This window comes from Miniopterus natalensis, chromosome 9 (genome assembly GCF_054644295.1).
Source record: "Miniopterus natalensis isolate mMinNat1 chromosome 9, mMinNat1.hap1, whole genome shotgun sequence".
NCBI classification, from domain to species: Eukaryota; Metazoa; Chordata; class Mammalia; order Chiroptera; family Miniopteridae; genus Miniopterus; species Miniopterus natalensis.
In genome coordinates this window covers 47,653,279-47,670,744 of record NC_142089.1, presented here as the reverse complement: position 1 = coordinate 47,670,744, position 17,466 = coordinate 47,653,279, and the positions used below count along the sequence as shown (strand labels likewise).

At 40.0% G+C, this 17,466-nt stretch overlaps 1 protein-coding gene and 1 pseudogene across 1 annotated transcript in view; one reads left to right on the top strand and one right to left on the bottom strand.

Annotated features, from left to right (window-relative positions):
* PIGK (phosphatidylinositol glycan anchor biosynthesis class K) overlaps nucleotides 1–9,917 on the top strand; it is a 75,716-nt gene extending 65,799 nt beyond the window's left edge. Inside the window, exon 11 of the mRNA XM_016216789.2 lies at nucleotides 6,219–9,917. Within this exon, the coding sequence (XP_016072275.1) occupies nucleotides 6,219–6,335 (117 nt within the window). The 3' untranslated portion in view covers nucleotides 6,336–9,917. The remainder of the gene's footprint in view (nucleotides 1–6,218) is intronic.
* A 4,822-nt stretch (nucleotides 9,918–14,739) lies between these two features.
* Nucleotides 14,740–15,238, bottom strand: LOC107540078 (large ribosomal subunit protein uL24 pseudogene; annotated as a pseudogene).
* Nucleotides 15,239–17,466: the final 2,228 nt, after the last annotated feature.

Sequence of the window (17,466 nt, the reverse complement as noted above, 5' to 3'; positions counted from 1 at the left end):
GTCCCTTCATCTTTGCTCTATAATGTGACCTAGTCACAGGAGTGATATCCCATCATATTCACAAGTCCTGTCCATACTCAAGGGAAGGGATTTCATAGGGTGTCTTTGATTTATAATATTAATATAATTGGAAGAGTACAAATTATATTATATAGAGGATGTAGACTAGATAGATAAACTAATATACTATCACTGATTAGTTAAAAACAGCTATTTTCTAAAGTAATTGTAATGGTAACCTCAGATTATTTTTTCTTTCTTTAAAATACAGTTTAACTGAACCGATATGCTTATTATATTTTAAGAAAAGCACCCCATTGAAACCTTGGAAATTTTTTATTTGCTTGCCAATAAATATATACAATTATGAAAATCCCAGTTTTCTCTTTTTACATAATTTTAATACTTAGATCTGTGCTCTGTTAAAAGTTCTGTGGTAATGTCCTAGCAACATGGGAGACTGAAGACTGTTCACAAGTGGCAGCGCAGTGTTGCTTAGCTACCTATCTATTTAATTTGAAATATTAGGCATTTAAATAATAGGTAGCCCTTGAGCTTTTAAGTGTTTGCGCACGACACGCTGCAGTGTTCAAGTATGCTTTTCACCTTTGCGTTATAGCTGTTATTGTGAAAGGTTAAAAAAAAGAAAAGTGTATTTAATAGCAGTCAGTAGAGTACCTTAACTACATAAAGTCATTTTATGAAAAGCTGATAGGGACACATGAAGTCATAGCTCTACTTGAACAGGAACTCGCCGCCTGTGGGCATGGAGCCCTTCCCGGGCTCTCGGGGGAGCCTCCCGGGGCGGCGGGCCCGCGGGCGCCCGGGCCTCGCCCCCCTCGCGGCCTCGCGGCCGGGCTCGCCTTGTCGTCAGGCCGTGTCCGGGTATTTCGTGCCCTCGGGTCAGTCCACGTCTCTGGCCTCCTCCGGCTTAGTGCGTGTGACTGGCTGTGCTCCAGCGGGTGCAGAGCCCAGGCCCCAGCCGCTGCTCAGGCCCCGGGCTGCTGCGAGGGCCGCGTGGGCTGCGGGAGGAAGCGCCGGTGGCCCCCCCCCCCCCCCCGCCAGCGTGCCAGCGCTTAGTTAAGCTCGGATCACGTGCCCTCGGCCTCGGCAAGGACTAGGCCCCTCTTCAGACTGACCAACCCACCTCCCAGTCTGTCCCGGGCTTGCGTTGGCGCCTGCCCCTGACCAGGCCATTTCCTCTGTCTTCCGGTCCTGTGTCCCTCAGCCAGGCCGATCCTTTCCCGGGCTGGCGCCTCGCCTCTGTGGGTGCCATCTTGGCTCCTAGTGCGCATGCTTCCTAGGAAGCGCGCGGGCGCCTCGGCTCTACGGGGCATGCGCGGGCGGGGGGGGGGCCTTCTCAGTCCGTCCTGGTCCGCGCCTTGCGGGAAGCGGCGGCTGGCTGGGGGGCGTGCGGGGCTGTGGCCTCCCGGGACGCAGGCCCAGCGCTGCACTCAGCCCCCAGTTTGTCAGGCTGCTTCTGAATGTCCCAGTCTCTTCGCTCCCTTCCTGTATTAATATCTAGCTACCTATGCTGGCATGTTTATCTCAGATTCAGCTGCAGTGCAAAGTATAATTACACCAGTCTGTCATTTGATTGTAAGTAAAACCATTGTAGACTGTCTAAAATATTACCTGTAGTTGTTTTAAAAATAGCAAGATTGTTATAATCCAGGAATATCATTAAATACATGCTGAAAAAGCACTTTATTGTGTTGCTGTCATGCTATTTATGTTACTTTTTCTTAAAGTAAGATATCAAATACTGAACAGTATTATTCCGGGTACATCTCCTAATTTGGAAAAAATGAAGATTTTGTAGGTGGAGCCTGTAATACAGGTTTTTCCTAGAAATCCTGTCCCCCCACCACCACCAAAAAAAATGGTTAAAGACATACATATCCATTGTAGAAAACATATTTTCAAAAGTATAGATATATATAGAGAGAAGAGATTAAAACTACCTCTAATCCTACTTCCCCCAGAGAAATACTATTAAGACTTTCATATATTTCCTTCCTTTGAATATTGTTATAGAAATAAAGGTCATATTTTATACTCAGTTTGCATCTTGCTTTTATCTTCTTATTACAGTAAAAGCATCTTTCCAAATCATTAAAATTGTTTAAGAACATTTTTATGACTAATTCTTGGATGTACAATGCTTCTCATATTATATAGATTATTTCCTGTTTTTTATTACGTAAATAACGCTGGGAAGAAAACCTTTGTATTAAATCTTTGTCACCATTCCTAGGTTTCTTAATTATAGATCCTAGCTGGGAATATAACAGATCCCAGAAATGAAAAGATAACATTTTAAAGACCTCTGAACATGTTAATAGATTACTTTCCTGAAAAGTAGATCATCCTTATTAACATTTATTAGTTTAATTTTAAAAAGAGGAAGAAATAATTAGTGTATCATTTCTAATTTGTTTTTGTAATCAAGAAAATGGAATTTTTTCTAATGTTAATTAGCCACCTGTAATTATTACTTTCTGAAAAACTTCATTTTCATGTCCCATTTATTGAATCTTTGTGTCTTTTCTTATTAATTTTTGGGAGATTTCATGTACTGAATTCAACCCTGTTTCTGTCATATTACCCCATTTATTTGCCTTTTAATTTGATTTATACACTTTGCAAAATGCAGATCTTTCAAAATGTTTTTTAAAAACCTTCATTTTCATTCATTGTCTTTAAACTTATAACTTCCTTTACCGTGCAAATTCCCCTACATTTTATATCTTTACCCCATTCACCTGTGGTTGTCACTCACTCAAGTTCTCAAAGGCTTCTCATTGTCTCATATACGAACACACAACTGGATATTCACAGAATGGCTCTTCCTGGCCCCAGTGTTTGCTGCACCCAAACTTGCTGCTTCTTTCAACAGGGTTTCCTAAGCGCCAGGGTCCTACGGCTTCTGCGGTGAACAAAGCAGATACCAATCTCCACTCTTGTGGAGTTTCATCACATTCCTGTAGCAGCAAGGCTGGTGCATCACCCTTTCCCCAGTGCCTGGCTTTTTTCATCACCATGACTTTGCTCCATGTGCCACTGCTTGGGTGCCATCCCCTTCTCTCCACCAATCCAGTTATGATATGTCATTCAAGGACCTGCTCTCCCAAGAAGTTCTTCCTGAGTAGCCACCCACCTGATAGTCCCCTCAGCTTGCTGGGTCTTGGACTCATGTATTCTTCTCTCAACCTGAGCTCCTTAGTAATTGCTTTCACCTTTGCGATTAACAGCTCCATTATGATGTGTCCCTAGGTGCCACTTTACAAAAGTAATTAAAATTTTTTTCATCCAATATTTTCCCATCTAATTCTAAGTCATGTAAAGTGTATTTTGGTTTATAGTGTTGGGTTAGAAACAAAACTGATTTTTAAAAAAATGTTAATCCATTGTTAGAGCACCAGTAAAATATTCTCTTGCCTATTGACTTGTAATGGTTTTTATTGTATACTAAATTCTTAGATACTGGGCTGATTGCCTGCTTTCTGTTCTCTTTCACTAATGTATTTTGCATTGGAACAACATTATAGATTAGCTTTATCATATTCTAGTTGATATTCAGGACTGCTTACCCCTCTCTATGGAGTGAGGTACATCTTTTACCTTACATCTCATGCTATGAGTATTCCTAGTTAGTTAATGTTTCTTATTGTTATTGTGAATGTAATTTTTTTCTATTCTATTTTCTGACTTGTTTTTACTGGCATATTAGAAGGGTTTTAAAAATATATATATGTTTTTATTGATTTCAGAGAGAGGAAGGGAGAGGGAGAGAGTTAGAAACATCAATGATGAGAGAGAATCATTGATTGGCTGGTTCCTGCACGCCCCCTACTGGGGATCAAGCGAGCAACCCAGGCAGGTGCCCTGACTGGGAATTGAACTGTGACCTCCTGATTCATGGGTTGATGCTCAAACACTGAGCTCCACCAGCCAGGCTGGAAGGGTATTTTAAAAATATATTTATGTGAAATCTGAGCTCTTTATTCTCAATAAGTTTATATAGTTGGTGGATAACTAATCAAACTATCTGCAAATAATGAAAATTTACTTCTCCTTCCCAAGTGTTATGTCTGAATTGGCCAGAAATTCCAGAGCAATATTAATAATAGTGGGTGTTCTTATCACAGAAAAAAATGAATCATGGTTAAGAAAAACTATGGTCAGTTTTCTATTGAGAATAAAGTCAGTTAAATCCTTGTAATCATCCTAGATTACATGAATTGCTTTGCAGATATACCATGGGTAAGGTGCATCAAGAGCCTGGGAGATGTTCATTTCTCCAGAAGGGGCCACATCTGATTAACATTAATGGCTAACTTCAAGGGGAGAGGAACTAGACCTCAGACCTAGATTACAGTTGGGAGGAGGAAGGCTAGAGGCAAGCTACGGGAGTTAGTCCCTAGATTCCCCCACTGCATTTCCTTGCAAGCGATTCCTGGCGTGGTGACAAGTGGAGCCAGTCTGTGTCCAGGAAGACTATAAGAGAGAGCTAGAAGCCAGCGTCCCTGCAGTTCCCTTAAAGTGAGGAGGGTGGATGGCAAAGAACATTGGTGAAATTTACCTCTAGGAGACAGTATAGCAGTATTTTTCCTGGACGTCTTTATCAGAGGCTGGCTGTAAATACTGTTCAGATGCCACAGGTGGTGGTTGAAGTTCTTTGTGAAATTTAGCTTAGATGAGGTATGGGGCTGGATTTATCATTCTAGTAGGTTCAGAGGGGATTATCTTGAGAGACCTCCCCGACCTGAACAGCATTCATGGTGGACAGGGCGTTGGTTAGCTGTCCTTCGCGCTGTTCCTATTTATTACCATTGTTGCAGAAACCTGATGCTACAAAAATATTTTTGGAGATTTGTTAGTGGGTTTAGTGGACATTAGATAACTATCAGATAATAGCATAGGTAATAAACAAGTAACTATAGAAGGTGGCATTGAGTACCTGTTACTGGCATGGCCCTACTGATAAATTCTGGTTGATTGGACCTGACATGTTTTATTTTTATTTTTGAGCTCCCCTTCTTCTCTGCCTCCCTCCCCTCCTTCCTTCCCTTCTTCCTTTTTTCTTTTTGTAATGTGATTAGTTGAGATTGAGTGAAGTTGAGCATTAGGTGTCCAGGTACGTAAGAGAAAACCAAACTCTAAGATGTGGATCCATCTAAGAGATTCATGAACCTTTCTTGGATCTAGTTTACATAATGACTGAAGCAAAGTTCAGATTACACCTTCTCTTTAAAATATGATTCTCATCATAACTATCCTTACAATCTTAGCTAGTAATTCAGGAAGTGGAACTCACAAAGAGATCACAGTCACAGACCTCCAGTTCTAGGGCCATAGTGTAGCTGTTGAAATGACAAGTAAGTGGGGGAAGACTGGTTTGCCTTTCCTTGCTGGGCAAGGAAGCATACAGGACACTTGGCTGAGTGTTGAGGAGTAGGGAACGGAGAAGGGAATGTAAAATGGACTCAGGCGGAATTTGACCCCTGGAAGTTAACAGGGAGAAAGGAATAAAGATAACTATAATAGTAGATAGGAGTAAAAGTAGAAGGAGCTACAGATTCAAAGAAAAGAATCTACCAGCTGGGAAAATTTGGAGGAGTTGGCGTTTGAGTTAGTGAGTTTGGAATAGGCATAGTGGAGTAAGGAGCATTCTACCTCAAAGGAGTAACGTGACCAAAGGCACTGGCCCCCAAACAAGTTTTGTTGAATATCAGAATTAATGGAATTGGGTAGCTTTTGTTTGGGTGCATTACAGTTTTTCCACTGATTTACTTAGTGTACGGTACGAGTGTCTCCTGTGAGCCAGGCACTGTGCAGGTAGGTGCTGGGAATGTAACAGGATGACCGTCAGCGCTACGGTTTGTGGAGAGACATAAAACCAACCAACTAATGAACATGTGAATTCAAAGTGAGGACTGTTAGCCTACTACTGGGTAACTCGCGTGAAGGGAGATGGTTGGGCAGGGTAGCCAGGGAAGGCCCCTTTGAGGGAACTGATGTTTGTAACAGCCACTTAGAGATATTTACCGTTTGAGGTCTTTACCATTGCTACCATCCTAAGACGTTTAATTTGACTACATTACTCTGCCTTAAAAATCCACTTGTGAAATTTCTATTTTCTGTCAGTATTTTCTTAATCCACTGCTGAACTATTGACCTCTTGTTAAATTTACCGTGTCACCCTTGTTTTGCAGAAACCAAAGCCGAAAGATTGGCATCCTCCCGGGGGCTTTATTCTGGGACTGTGGGCTCTCATTATCATGGTTTTCTTCAAAACTTACGGAATCAAGCATATGAAGTTCATCTTCTAGACGTGATGATGTATAAAGACGACTGCATGGATGACTGCACCCTTGGATAAAAACTTACATCATATCTTCTAAAAAATACATTGCTCTTGTGCGAATTGGCAAAAAGTATAAGGAAATTATAAATTTGGTGAACTATTGTCTTTTAACTGAAAGAAAAATAATTGTTATTGCAAGTGCTAAATGGCACTAAATATATTTTTTGGTTTTTTCTTTGGTTTCTTATTAGAAAGATGGGACAAAGAGATCAGAATATACTTATTGGCTGTTATGAGAAAATAAGAATTTCCCATTAGCCCCTTTTCATTTGGAAAAGAAAAAAATGTGAAGACATGAAATTCTCCCCAGTAGAGGTAACTTCTGATAGTATTTTTGTGTATGTTCCCCCATTCTTTTTTTTCTATGTACTTTTTTCCCTCTAACATAGAGATTATATAGAACATACCATTTTGTAACCTCACTTTTCATTTTGCAATATGTTATCAACTCTTCCCTCTTCTTGGATGTTCTGCAAGAACACATTGGGAGTGGCTGCGGAGTACCCATTTTATAAATGTTCTGTAATTTATTTAGCATTGTTTTATTGTTGGACCACTCACCTTGTTCCCAAGATTTTCCTTTGGTTCATTCTTTAATGTGTGAATATTTTACTGTCAGTCACTAATGGAATTCTTTAGCTTTCATTGTAAGTAAATATGATACTGACAATCTTCAGGACCTTATTTGTTGTCAGTTTATCTGGAAAACTTATGACCTTTGGGAATTTCACATTGACTGCTCAAGAGAAACAAGCCCTATCATTTTATATTTCTAAGCATTCATTCATTCTGTGATCCTCTAGCTGGTCACTTTTGCTTCAGTTTCCCTATTGAAAGAGACATTGTTTCATCCTGTTTAAAGTAAACCTTGCCCACTGGCTGGATCTGCAGTGTTCCTGAGACAGCCCCATCGAGTGGGTGGACTGTGTGGAAGAATCAGCTCACAGCCCTGCCTTTACGTCCGACTGACGCATCCCATAAGGCAGTGAATAAGCCCCTTTTCTGATCTCTGACAAGATGCAAGAGCTCTTTATCTCCCTCACCAACCAGCCAGCTTCGTACCTTCTATTAACTGGAGGGAGTGTTCAGAGTGTGCTTTGCTGTCAGCCCCGGATATTGTTTCTTCATAGATAAGGGGGAATAAGCCCTGAAAGTTGCATATTCATGTCCCATGGGATACCTTTTTGGATTTTATGATTTATCTAAGAATTTATGTGTAAATCTTTATTCATTGCAGGGCCTGTTGTATGATTTGTAGGTATCATTAAGAAGACAGCGCTTCCTCCACAATAAAGCCTCCTAAAATTAATATTCCTTAGGATTTGTTTTCCTTTTAGCACTTAATTATTACCCTTTAATTATATGCAAATGGTCATACTTTTTACAAGCAGAGGATTAACTGTTATCTCCCAGGTTAGAACAGGTGATATTGAGGCTTTCTGCCAGCTCTGAGGTTTTCATTTTAATTCATCTTTGGTACACTAGAAAGATGAAGAAGGAGAATTTTTACCTTATTATGTGGAAAAGGATCCTTCTGCGTGTAGGAGGAGGGGCGGGGGAACAAACTTAAATTCTAATAGCTGGTTATAGTAGTGCTAAGAGACAGAAAGGTTCACCATTTCACCCTCTAAATACCCAAAGGCTGTGAACACTATGGTGTTCTAAGGGGTGGAACTACTTACAGTAGCAAAGGAAATGTGACTGCTTTTGAACCAAAGTAATTTTTTTTTAATGTATCTTTATGATTTCAGAGAGAGGAAGAGAGAGAGAGATAAAAACATCAATGATGAATCATTGATCAGCTGCCTCCTGCGTTCCCCCTGCTGGGGATGGAGCCCACAACCTGGACATGTGTCCTGACCGGGAATCAAACTGCGATCTCCTGGATCATAGGTGATGCTCAACCCCTGAGCCATGCCGGCCGGGCCAGAGTAATTTAGTTTCAATATAATGAAACATACCCTGAGTGTAAAGACTGCTGGAATGTGAAAGGATTCCTCCTCAGAGGTTGTACAAGGTGCCCTTCTCAGGTAAACGAAACGGGGACAGGTAGTATTGGATGTAATACACAGGATTAATTCCGCCCAGGCGGAGTTTCAGAGGGCAGGTATATCTCCTTCTATTACATTATTGAATTTTCAGAATATAGTTAAAGTAAAAGGCTTAAAATATGTTAAGCGTTTAGCTCATAACCGTAATCTTTTTACATAAAGTATATTCTGCCTTCAATAATAAGCACGTACTCTGCATATGGTAAGTGGGTAATATTGTGAGTGCAATTAAATGGTCCAGACTTTAAATGACCACATAAAAGCACATCCTTAAATATATTCTACTTGAATCACAAAGAGCTGAACAGCCAAAATGTGTTTTCTTTTTGTCTCTTTGTTGTGAGGATCAGATGAGAAGACGTTGTAACTGACCACTTTGGAAACTGTAAATACATGGTGGTAGTATTTTTCTCATTTTTGCTTAGGAAGGTGCTAAGGGGGAAGGTCATGGTGCCGGTGCCCCTCTTCGGTTGCACTGATTTACCTGTCTAAGCTCCTCACTGTGATTCTTGTCTCTTTGGTGTCTTTTTCCCTCCCTGTGGTGTCCTTCAGGGAGGAAGGGAATGTAGAGAAATGGGTCTCGGCAGACACTTCCTGACCTCTGCGGGGAGGGACAGGGTGTATTGATGCCATTCTAGAGGCAGCCTGTATGAATAAAAGAAACCAAGTGATGTGGATTTGAAAATTATGAAAGACATTCATTTGCACTTTATGAAAGGCAAATGCAGTTTGGATGCAAAGCTGATTAAATTGGATCAAGAAAAATTTGAATTAAGTACATAAAATAATGCATGCATTTATGGTTTCAATTTTTATATATCCCCGCTAGTTGGAAATGATGACTCCCACAACAAGCATAACTCAGCTTGTTTCTGCTTACTGGGTATTTTGTACTGTGGTATACGTGGGTAACATTTCTTCCATTGTGTATGTTGTATCGCAGTTACAGTTACTGTGAGAATCGTAATTTGAATTTTTGACTTATGTGTTTCTGGAATCTTTACAACAAATGTTGCATTAACATAGAACTTTTTTCATTGATTTTACCAAAATTAAATCCATCTGTAACAGATACTGTTTTAACTTGTGAAAGAAATATTTTATAAACATACCACAAGGTATGGCTATAATGAGATCGGCAGCCAATTTTGCTTTATGGAATCAGCCTTACTTATTACTTCAGTGTCACGTCTCCTGCCCCAGGGCATTTATCACAGACAGTGTCTCTGGCATCGTGTTCTGCAGCCACCTGCCCTACCTGCGTGTGTAGCTGCTGTGTAAATATAAAGAGTCAATTCATGGACAGCATAGCTTGGTTGTAACCAGCCTTTTTTTTTCTCCCCCTTTCAATGCAAAATTTTTACTCTTTTGGAAATGTGCTTTGAAATATTTGGCTTAACTGAACTGTGTAGACTTTTGAATAATGGGATTGGTAACAGATGAAGGTGTGACTAAGAAACCAGTTATTAAAAATGCGGTTACTTCAGACATGGAAAGGTGGTCACTGTCGTTCTTGTTTTGCCCCCTGGTTTGCTCACAGCCTCAGAGACTTCAGAGGACTTTCAGGTTTGCCCGAGGAATGCCCACTCATGGGTTCTGCTGGGTGGGCTCCTGGGGTATGACCCACGTTCTGTGCTAGAGTTTCAGGGACAGCTGGCAGGAACCATGTAGAATACTTCCTTAGGGGTCATTAAATAAGGTCATAAGTGTAAAGCACGAGGTACAGTGCCTGGCACGTAGGGAAAGTGCAGCCTTTTGTTCTTTGCTGGGCAGAACAACTCCTAGCTCCTGTTTTCAACCTCCACTTGGGCCCAGGGGTCGCCCTTGAAAGAACAGTAGCCTGGGTGCTCCTAGGATGTCCTGTTCCCTTCTGTTTTTAGCAGAAGTCTTTTTGGGGTAACAGTTTCTTTTCACTTTCAACACTATCTGGTTTCAACCCACAGACCCACCCATTTGGTCATAGCGATTGTTATAAATCATCCCTTCTGGGATATTGCCTCTCTGGTCCTGCAAGCTCTATTTGCATAGACGTGCTTCCCCTTTCATTTTATAAAATGCTCAACCTCTCATCTTAAAAACTTAAAATCCTTATGTCCCCTTTCAAATGCCGATGTAGAAATGCTGTATAGAGCCTTTTTTACTTCACTTTGTGGTCTGTTATTTGGATGAAGGGGCAGCGTTCTCTGACTTGGCCTCCCTGCCTTGTATTCATTCATCAACCTTTCTGTGAATCTAGCTTCTTCCACCACTCGCTTGATACCAGTGATCTAACGGCCAAATCTGATGGGGCTTTTCTGCCTGCATTGTACCTCTCTCTCCTTAACATGTAACAATTGTTGGTCACTGTAAGAAACGTTTCCTTCTCTGCCTTCATGGCCTTGCTCCCATCCCGGGTTCCCTTCCCTTAGACTCTCCTTTCCAGTCTTCTCCACGGCTTCTCTTTGACAGCCCACTCCCGATGTCCTGCACAGTCCTGTCCTAAACTCTTCAGTTTCAACTCCCCATCTTGTGGTTTCCGCTATTACCTCTACCTCACTTGCAGCCAAATTTCTGTATCTTAGTATGTCTCTTGGGTTCCATAAGGGCCCCTTTGTGCTCGAAAGGCCCACAGAGATCTCACTCAGCATACCCCAAGCTGAACTTAACCAGCATTCGTTATCACCTCATTACCCAGGTCTGCCTTCTCTAGTTCCTTTTTCTTATTTCATGTTCTGAATCCCCTCTGATGGGCACAGACTGTGCAGATATCTGCACCGTGTAAGTGCTCAACATAGCATTCTGCAGATGACGCTCTTAATAATGAGGTGGGGAAAATGACGTACTCTGTGGAGGCCAGTTGGCTTCTCCCAGCCACCCAGTGCTTGCTCGATGGGTCCGTGAAAAACAGTGGATGAAGACTATGTGTGGGCTCAGCAGCTTGGATTTCTCCTTCCGAAGATTGATCTGGCTACTGCTACTGCTGAACACCTAGTTTAGCACCAGCAGAGACCTACATTAAAACTCAGCCCCTAACCAGTTGTTGCCTCCATTCCCCAGGGGGCCAGCCTGCTGATCGGTAGTAGGTTGATTACATTGGCCGTCACAGAGAGGGCAGAAATGTGTTTGTGCTGAAACAGACATATTCTGAGTTTGGATTTGTATTCCCTGCTCCTTAAACTTCTGCCGGCATCCCCCACTATGAGCTCACAGAGACCCATACCTGCCTTCATGGCACTCTGCAGAGTGCTGAGTCTGATTAAGAAACTCATTTCACAGCAAGGGAAGTGCAGCAGTGAGCGTGTGCCCATGGAATCAATCACATTTGCCACGTACCCCAAAACCTGGCAGTGGCTGGCCCGACTCAACATGAAATGGCTTACTAGGTGATTTCCATCTTCTGGCCAGGCTGTGATCGATACAGAGGCAAGATGGTATTGAATAGTAAGATTCTCCACCACAGTCATAGAAATTGTGCAGATTATGCCTCTGGGTTCAAGGGAAAGGTCCTCTTCCCTGCCAGAGACAAGAACAAAGCATTGGAGCCCCTTCTCACCGCCTTCCCCTCATTCTGAGGCCTTCCCTGAGGGACCTGCACCGAAGGTTGAGAGACGGAGGGAGCACCTCCTTCCAACAGCCTGGTGTCCAAGCTGGCCCAGGTGGCACACGCACCTGGAAGCCGCCCCCCCATTGTCCTGTCCACTCTGTTTTAAAAACCCTGGATTCTTCTAGCTTTAGGCGGCTTTCCTTGCTCCTTGTAATGAGTACAAGGAAGGATTCAGGCAATGAGATTTGTTGTAACCCTGCCAAGAATGGAGATGGATCCAAAGAGAAAAAAACCACACCCATGTTCAAGGCAGACTGTAAATATTCCTGTTTGGTTGGTTACGAAGTGCGTACAGATTAAGAAGGCTGAATGGCACAGTGATTAAGAGCCTGAGCTTCGCATTTCTGTTGCTTGTCAGCTTGATAAATGCACATTATACAAGGAAAAGAATAATTAAAGTTACAAGTAAGAAAATACACTTACAAACCAATAAAACCAAAGGCTGGGGAGAAAAATTAAGGCTGAAGTAAGAGAAACCAAACAAAATGAATAAAAATAATAAATCAAACAGGTTAAAAAGTAAAACCAGAAGCTCAGGAATTATAAAGTACAACTAATGCGGCAGAAGAAATAAAATTTTAGGTGTTAAAATCAGAAGCGTAGAATTTCTTCAAGTGTGTAGCTGTGAATAAAGCTAAAGCAGAGAAAGGGAACAAAAGTGTTTGAAAGTAAAAGCAATGAAAGGAAGAATTAAATGGAATATAAAAAGTAAGCCAGGTAGCCAAAACAATTTATTTTAAACAAAGATGAAAAATAAAGCTAAAACTAGTCAGAGGAATATAATGTCCTCTAAATGCTAAACATTTAGAGATGAAACAAACTGAAAGTAAATGTAGAAGATGAGAGATGAACAATTTAAAACAAGAAGAGCAAACAACTGGAGCAGCCACAAACCCCAGTAGATTGTCTCTGTAACTGACTCCCAAAGTCAGGTTCTCTGCGGAGCACCCCTTGGGGGTCCTCTAGCCGAAAGCTAAAGGTAGCAAGCAGTTCAGAAGGTTGAGCCCCTCTCTCTCCAAGGCTCCTGTGTCTGGATGGCTTTTAATGCAATATCTTGAAGAGCCGGGCGTGGAAACAGGATGGAAAAGTACCCGCCCGGCGTGGCCCAGCCCTGTTGTCTGCCTCGGCTCTGTGGGCAGTCCTGTGGACGTGCCCCTCCCCAGTTGCCTAGAAGCCCAGCAGTCATTCTACAAATATATCTGGTGCCTACAGAGCTCTTGGTGCTGAGGGCATTGTGGACCCCTTGTCCTTCTCTTTATATCGCTGGCTGCAGCTCAGACAATCACACTGCTTTGTAATATTTCTGGCCTCAGTTAGAAAGCAAATCTGGTTTTTAGACTTTTTGGCTACCACCCACAGTAAGAAATACATTTCATATTGTGACTTAGCACATATATGTATATATATATCTGTATGAGTAAACAAGTTTTATAAAATAAGTACCCTAATGTCATATACTGTTTCTATTCTTTTGTATTCTGTATTATAGAATTGTCTCAGGTGGGAGCCGGATCAATAGTTTTCACAAATATTTCACTTCCATTGGCACTAAGAAGTACATTTTACATTGTGACCTAAGACACATATATGCTTATGTATCTATAGAATTAAAAGTTTTAGAAAACAGTACTGACTCTTTATATAATGCACCCTTTAATTTTCTCTTCTATTGTGCTATAATGTTGTTGATGGATTCTGGGTAATATCTGCTACTATTTACATCTCTAAGCTTCCTGCCAAGCAGACTCAATGAGAGTATGGAGAACCACAGCCAAGAAAAATGTCCAGCAAGGAGGTGGAATTATTACAAACATCTTTGTACTGACAATGCACTTGGCTCCCTGGTGCGGATCTACAAAGGAATGTTCTACAAAAAATATAAGAACAGAAATATAGGTTTGGGTCAAAGGATACTGCTCTGAATTGGTGAGCTGGTCTGGGTTAGACTGGATTAAATAACAGAGTAGACAAGATAAGAGAAAATTAGCAAATCGAGGAATAAAATTAAAGAATTTACCTTGAATGTGGCACACAAAGACAAGAAGATGAAGAATATAAAAGAATAATTAAAAGCATGGAAGATTAAATTAGAAGGTCTACTATGTATCTAATATTAGTACAAAAAAGGGAATATAGAGGGAATGTAGGCGAGCAGTAGGTGAAAGGATAATGGTTAATAATTTTCCAGTATTAATAAAAGATGTCAATATATAGATGTAGGAGGTAACTTGTTTACCTGGCAAAATAAGTCAAGAAAATTCACGTGTAGACATATTGTGGTATAACTTCAGAACTCCATTAACAGAAATGAGATTGTAAAAGCAGCCAGAGGCTGAGCAGAGTAATAATAGTGAATGACAGAAGACTTTTCAGCAGCAGCATGAATCAGGAGACAGTGGAACAATAGAGAGGTGAGAGAAAATCACTAATAATCTAGAACTTTGTATCCAAAAAGCAAGGGTGAAATAAAGACTTTTTCAGGCATACAGATCTGATATTTTTTCCCTATAAATAAATTTTCACCAACGGACCTTCTAAAGGATTTACAAAAGATACAAAGAAACCCATATAAAATTTCCGATAAGCCAAAAGGAGCATGGAGCATAGCAATAAGTAAACCAAGTATAAATTTAAACATATATATATATATATACCCACACACACACACACACACACATACATACATATATATTTTGTTTTTTGTTCATTTTAAGTTTTTAAATTTGTATATTAGTTTATTCCTGCACCTTCTCAATGGTTTCATCCTTGTATTTGGCTTTTTCCTTTCCTACTGGGCAAGATTTGTCTTTACGTTCAAGGATCTTTTTGTGGTCTTTGTCTAGCTTTAGTTTAGTGATAACCACCTTGCTGGGTGAATGTCCACATGAACAGTTGTACCATTAGCTTTCTCCTGTCGCACTCGTTCAATGTAGATGACATTCTTCTTCCTGTACACCAGGACGACTTTGCCAATTTGCTGCCCTTTGTAATGTCCTGGAACAACCTGAATCTCGTCATCTTTTCAGGTGGCCATGAATCGAACACTGTACTTCGGTCTCAGCTCTTTGGAAAGAAGAGAAGACATATTCTTCCTGCAAATGTGGGAAGGTGCACTGAAATTCCTTTTAGGGTTCTAGCTCCAGTCAGAAGTCACAAAGGGGTTTGAACTTCATTTTGACATCTTGACCCCTCTCCCTGGCTGCTACTTGGCCTCTGGAAGAGTATGGGGGACTTTGAGGTCAAGAGCCACCATGCCCGTGAATGGATGGCTGCAGATTACATGTGCTTTCCTGGCAAGTCCTCACCCTAAACACATTTATATTTTTTAAAATAAATTTAAACCATATATACTATATAAAAGAAAAATAATTTCCAATGTGTGGCATTGAAAATGAGGCAGATGGAAATAGACTGTATGTAGGGAGTTTATGATTGAGAATTAGAGGGCTCTAAGGTCTTTGATTATTCAGGCAGGGCATGAAAAAATTTAATTTCAAGAGTGACCAATAACAGAAAGAGTATATAACTTCCAAACTAATAATAAAAAAGTGGAATAATAGTAATGATAATCATAATAATCACAATCATAATCAGTTGAAACAAAGACAATAAAGGAAAGAAAAACTGAAGAAGAATGAGTGGAAATTGCAAAGCAAGATTATAGTGACAAGTCTAACTATATCATTAATCCTCCCTGACATTGGAAATAATCTGAACTCTCTTTAAAAAAAATTGTAAAATTTGAGAAAGAAAGGCGTAACATATAAGGACACGAAAGAGTGAAAGTAAATAAATGAAAAGAAAAAAAATATTTCAAAAATATATAGCCAGAAGAACACTGGCAGAAAAATACAGACTTTAAGGAAAAAGCAATTAGGGATAAAAGTGGTTAATACCAAATGATAAAAATTATTTTACTAGGAAGATAAAATGATTATAAACTTGTATGTTCCTCAAAATAGCTAAAGCAAAATATTTGTAGACTTACGGAAGAAAATCTAATACCAGATTGGAGAATTTCAAAATGCTTCACTATTATTTGATGAAGTAGACTACAAATGTCAATTATTGCTGTTTATAGGAGCAACAATTTAAATAAAAAGACAAAATACAATTGAAATTAAAAAGGCGTAAAAGGATACAGAAGAATATAAATATACAAACATTAATGAAATAAAAGCAAATGTAGCTATGCCAATACCAGGCAAAATAGACTTTAAGGAAGGAGGGGATATTCCATGACGACACTTCAACAGGAAAATGTTTATAATCCTAAATACAGTGGTACCTCGGTTTTCGATCGTCTTGGTCCACAAACATTTCGGTTCCGAGCACCGTAAACCCGGAAGTACAGCTTCAGGTTTGGAACCCGCCCCGGAAGTGGAACAGGCCCGCGGCTTCCGCTGAGGACGAGGGCCCAGGCGAGCTGTCGGCTGTGGGTCCCTCGTTTCCACTAGTTCGGAACTCGGACGGTCTCCAGGACGGATCACGGTCGAAAACCGAGGCACCACTGTGTGTATGCACCAAACGACACATTTTGAAAATATAAGGTAAACGTTTACAGACTAAAAAAAAGATAAATTTGCAGCAACAATTTTAGATTTCAATACACCCCTCTCAGTAACTGACAGAACAACACACACAGAAATTAGTAAGTATAGCTTAAGATTTGGGCTACTCTAGTAATGCACTTGACTTAATTGATTTAAAGAATCCTCTGCACAATTAATTTCAAAAGTGAACTGAAATCATACACAGTATGATATTTGACCACACTGGAACCAAATTAGAAAACAGTAGCCAGAACATTTCTAGAAAATTCCTAAGTATTTGGAAATTAAGCAACACACATACAAATAACCCATGCATTAACGAAAAACACACGATATCAGAAAATGTTTTGAACTGAATGATAATGAAGATTCAAGATATACAAAACTTGTAGGATGCTGCTGAAGCAGAATTTAGAGAAAAATCCATAGCTCTAAATTCATATATTCAAGACGAGAAGAATGGTTGAAGGATCAACAGTCTGACCTTCCACTTTGAGAACTAGAGCAAGCACAGTAAATTTAACTGCAGAAAGAAGGAAAAAGTTATATAAAAATAAAAAATTTAAGGACATAATAAGCAAATATACAAAAAAGACAAGAAATCCCTGGTAAATTATGATGAGAAAAATAGATACACTAGATATCCTACAGAAATTAAAATGCAAATGTCACGAAAAACTTTATTCAAATGGGCAAATTTACTAAAAAACACAATCTACCAAAATTGACCCAAGAGGAAATAGAAAAATCTGGATAGTTCTATATATATTAAAGATATTTTGTCTGAAATTAAAAAATCTCTTCACCCAGAAAATTAAAGTTCCAAATGGCTTCAATTCTTCCAAACACTTTAGAAAGAAATAATATCAATATTATTCTTCTAGAAATAATAAACTCTTCTAGAAAATA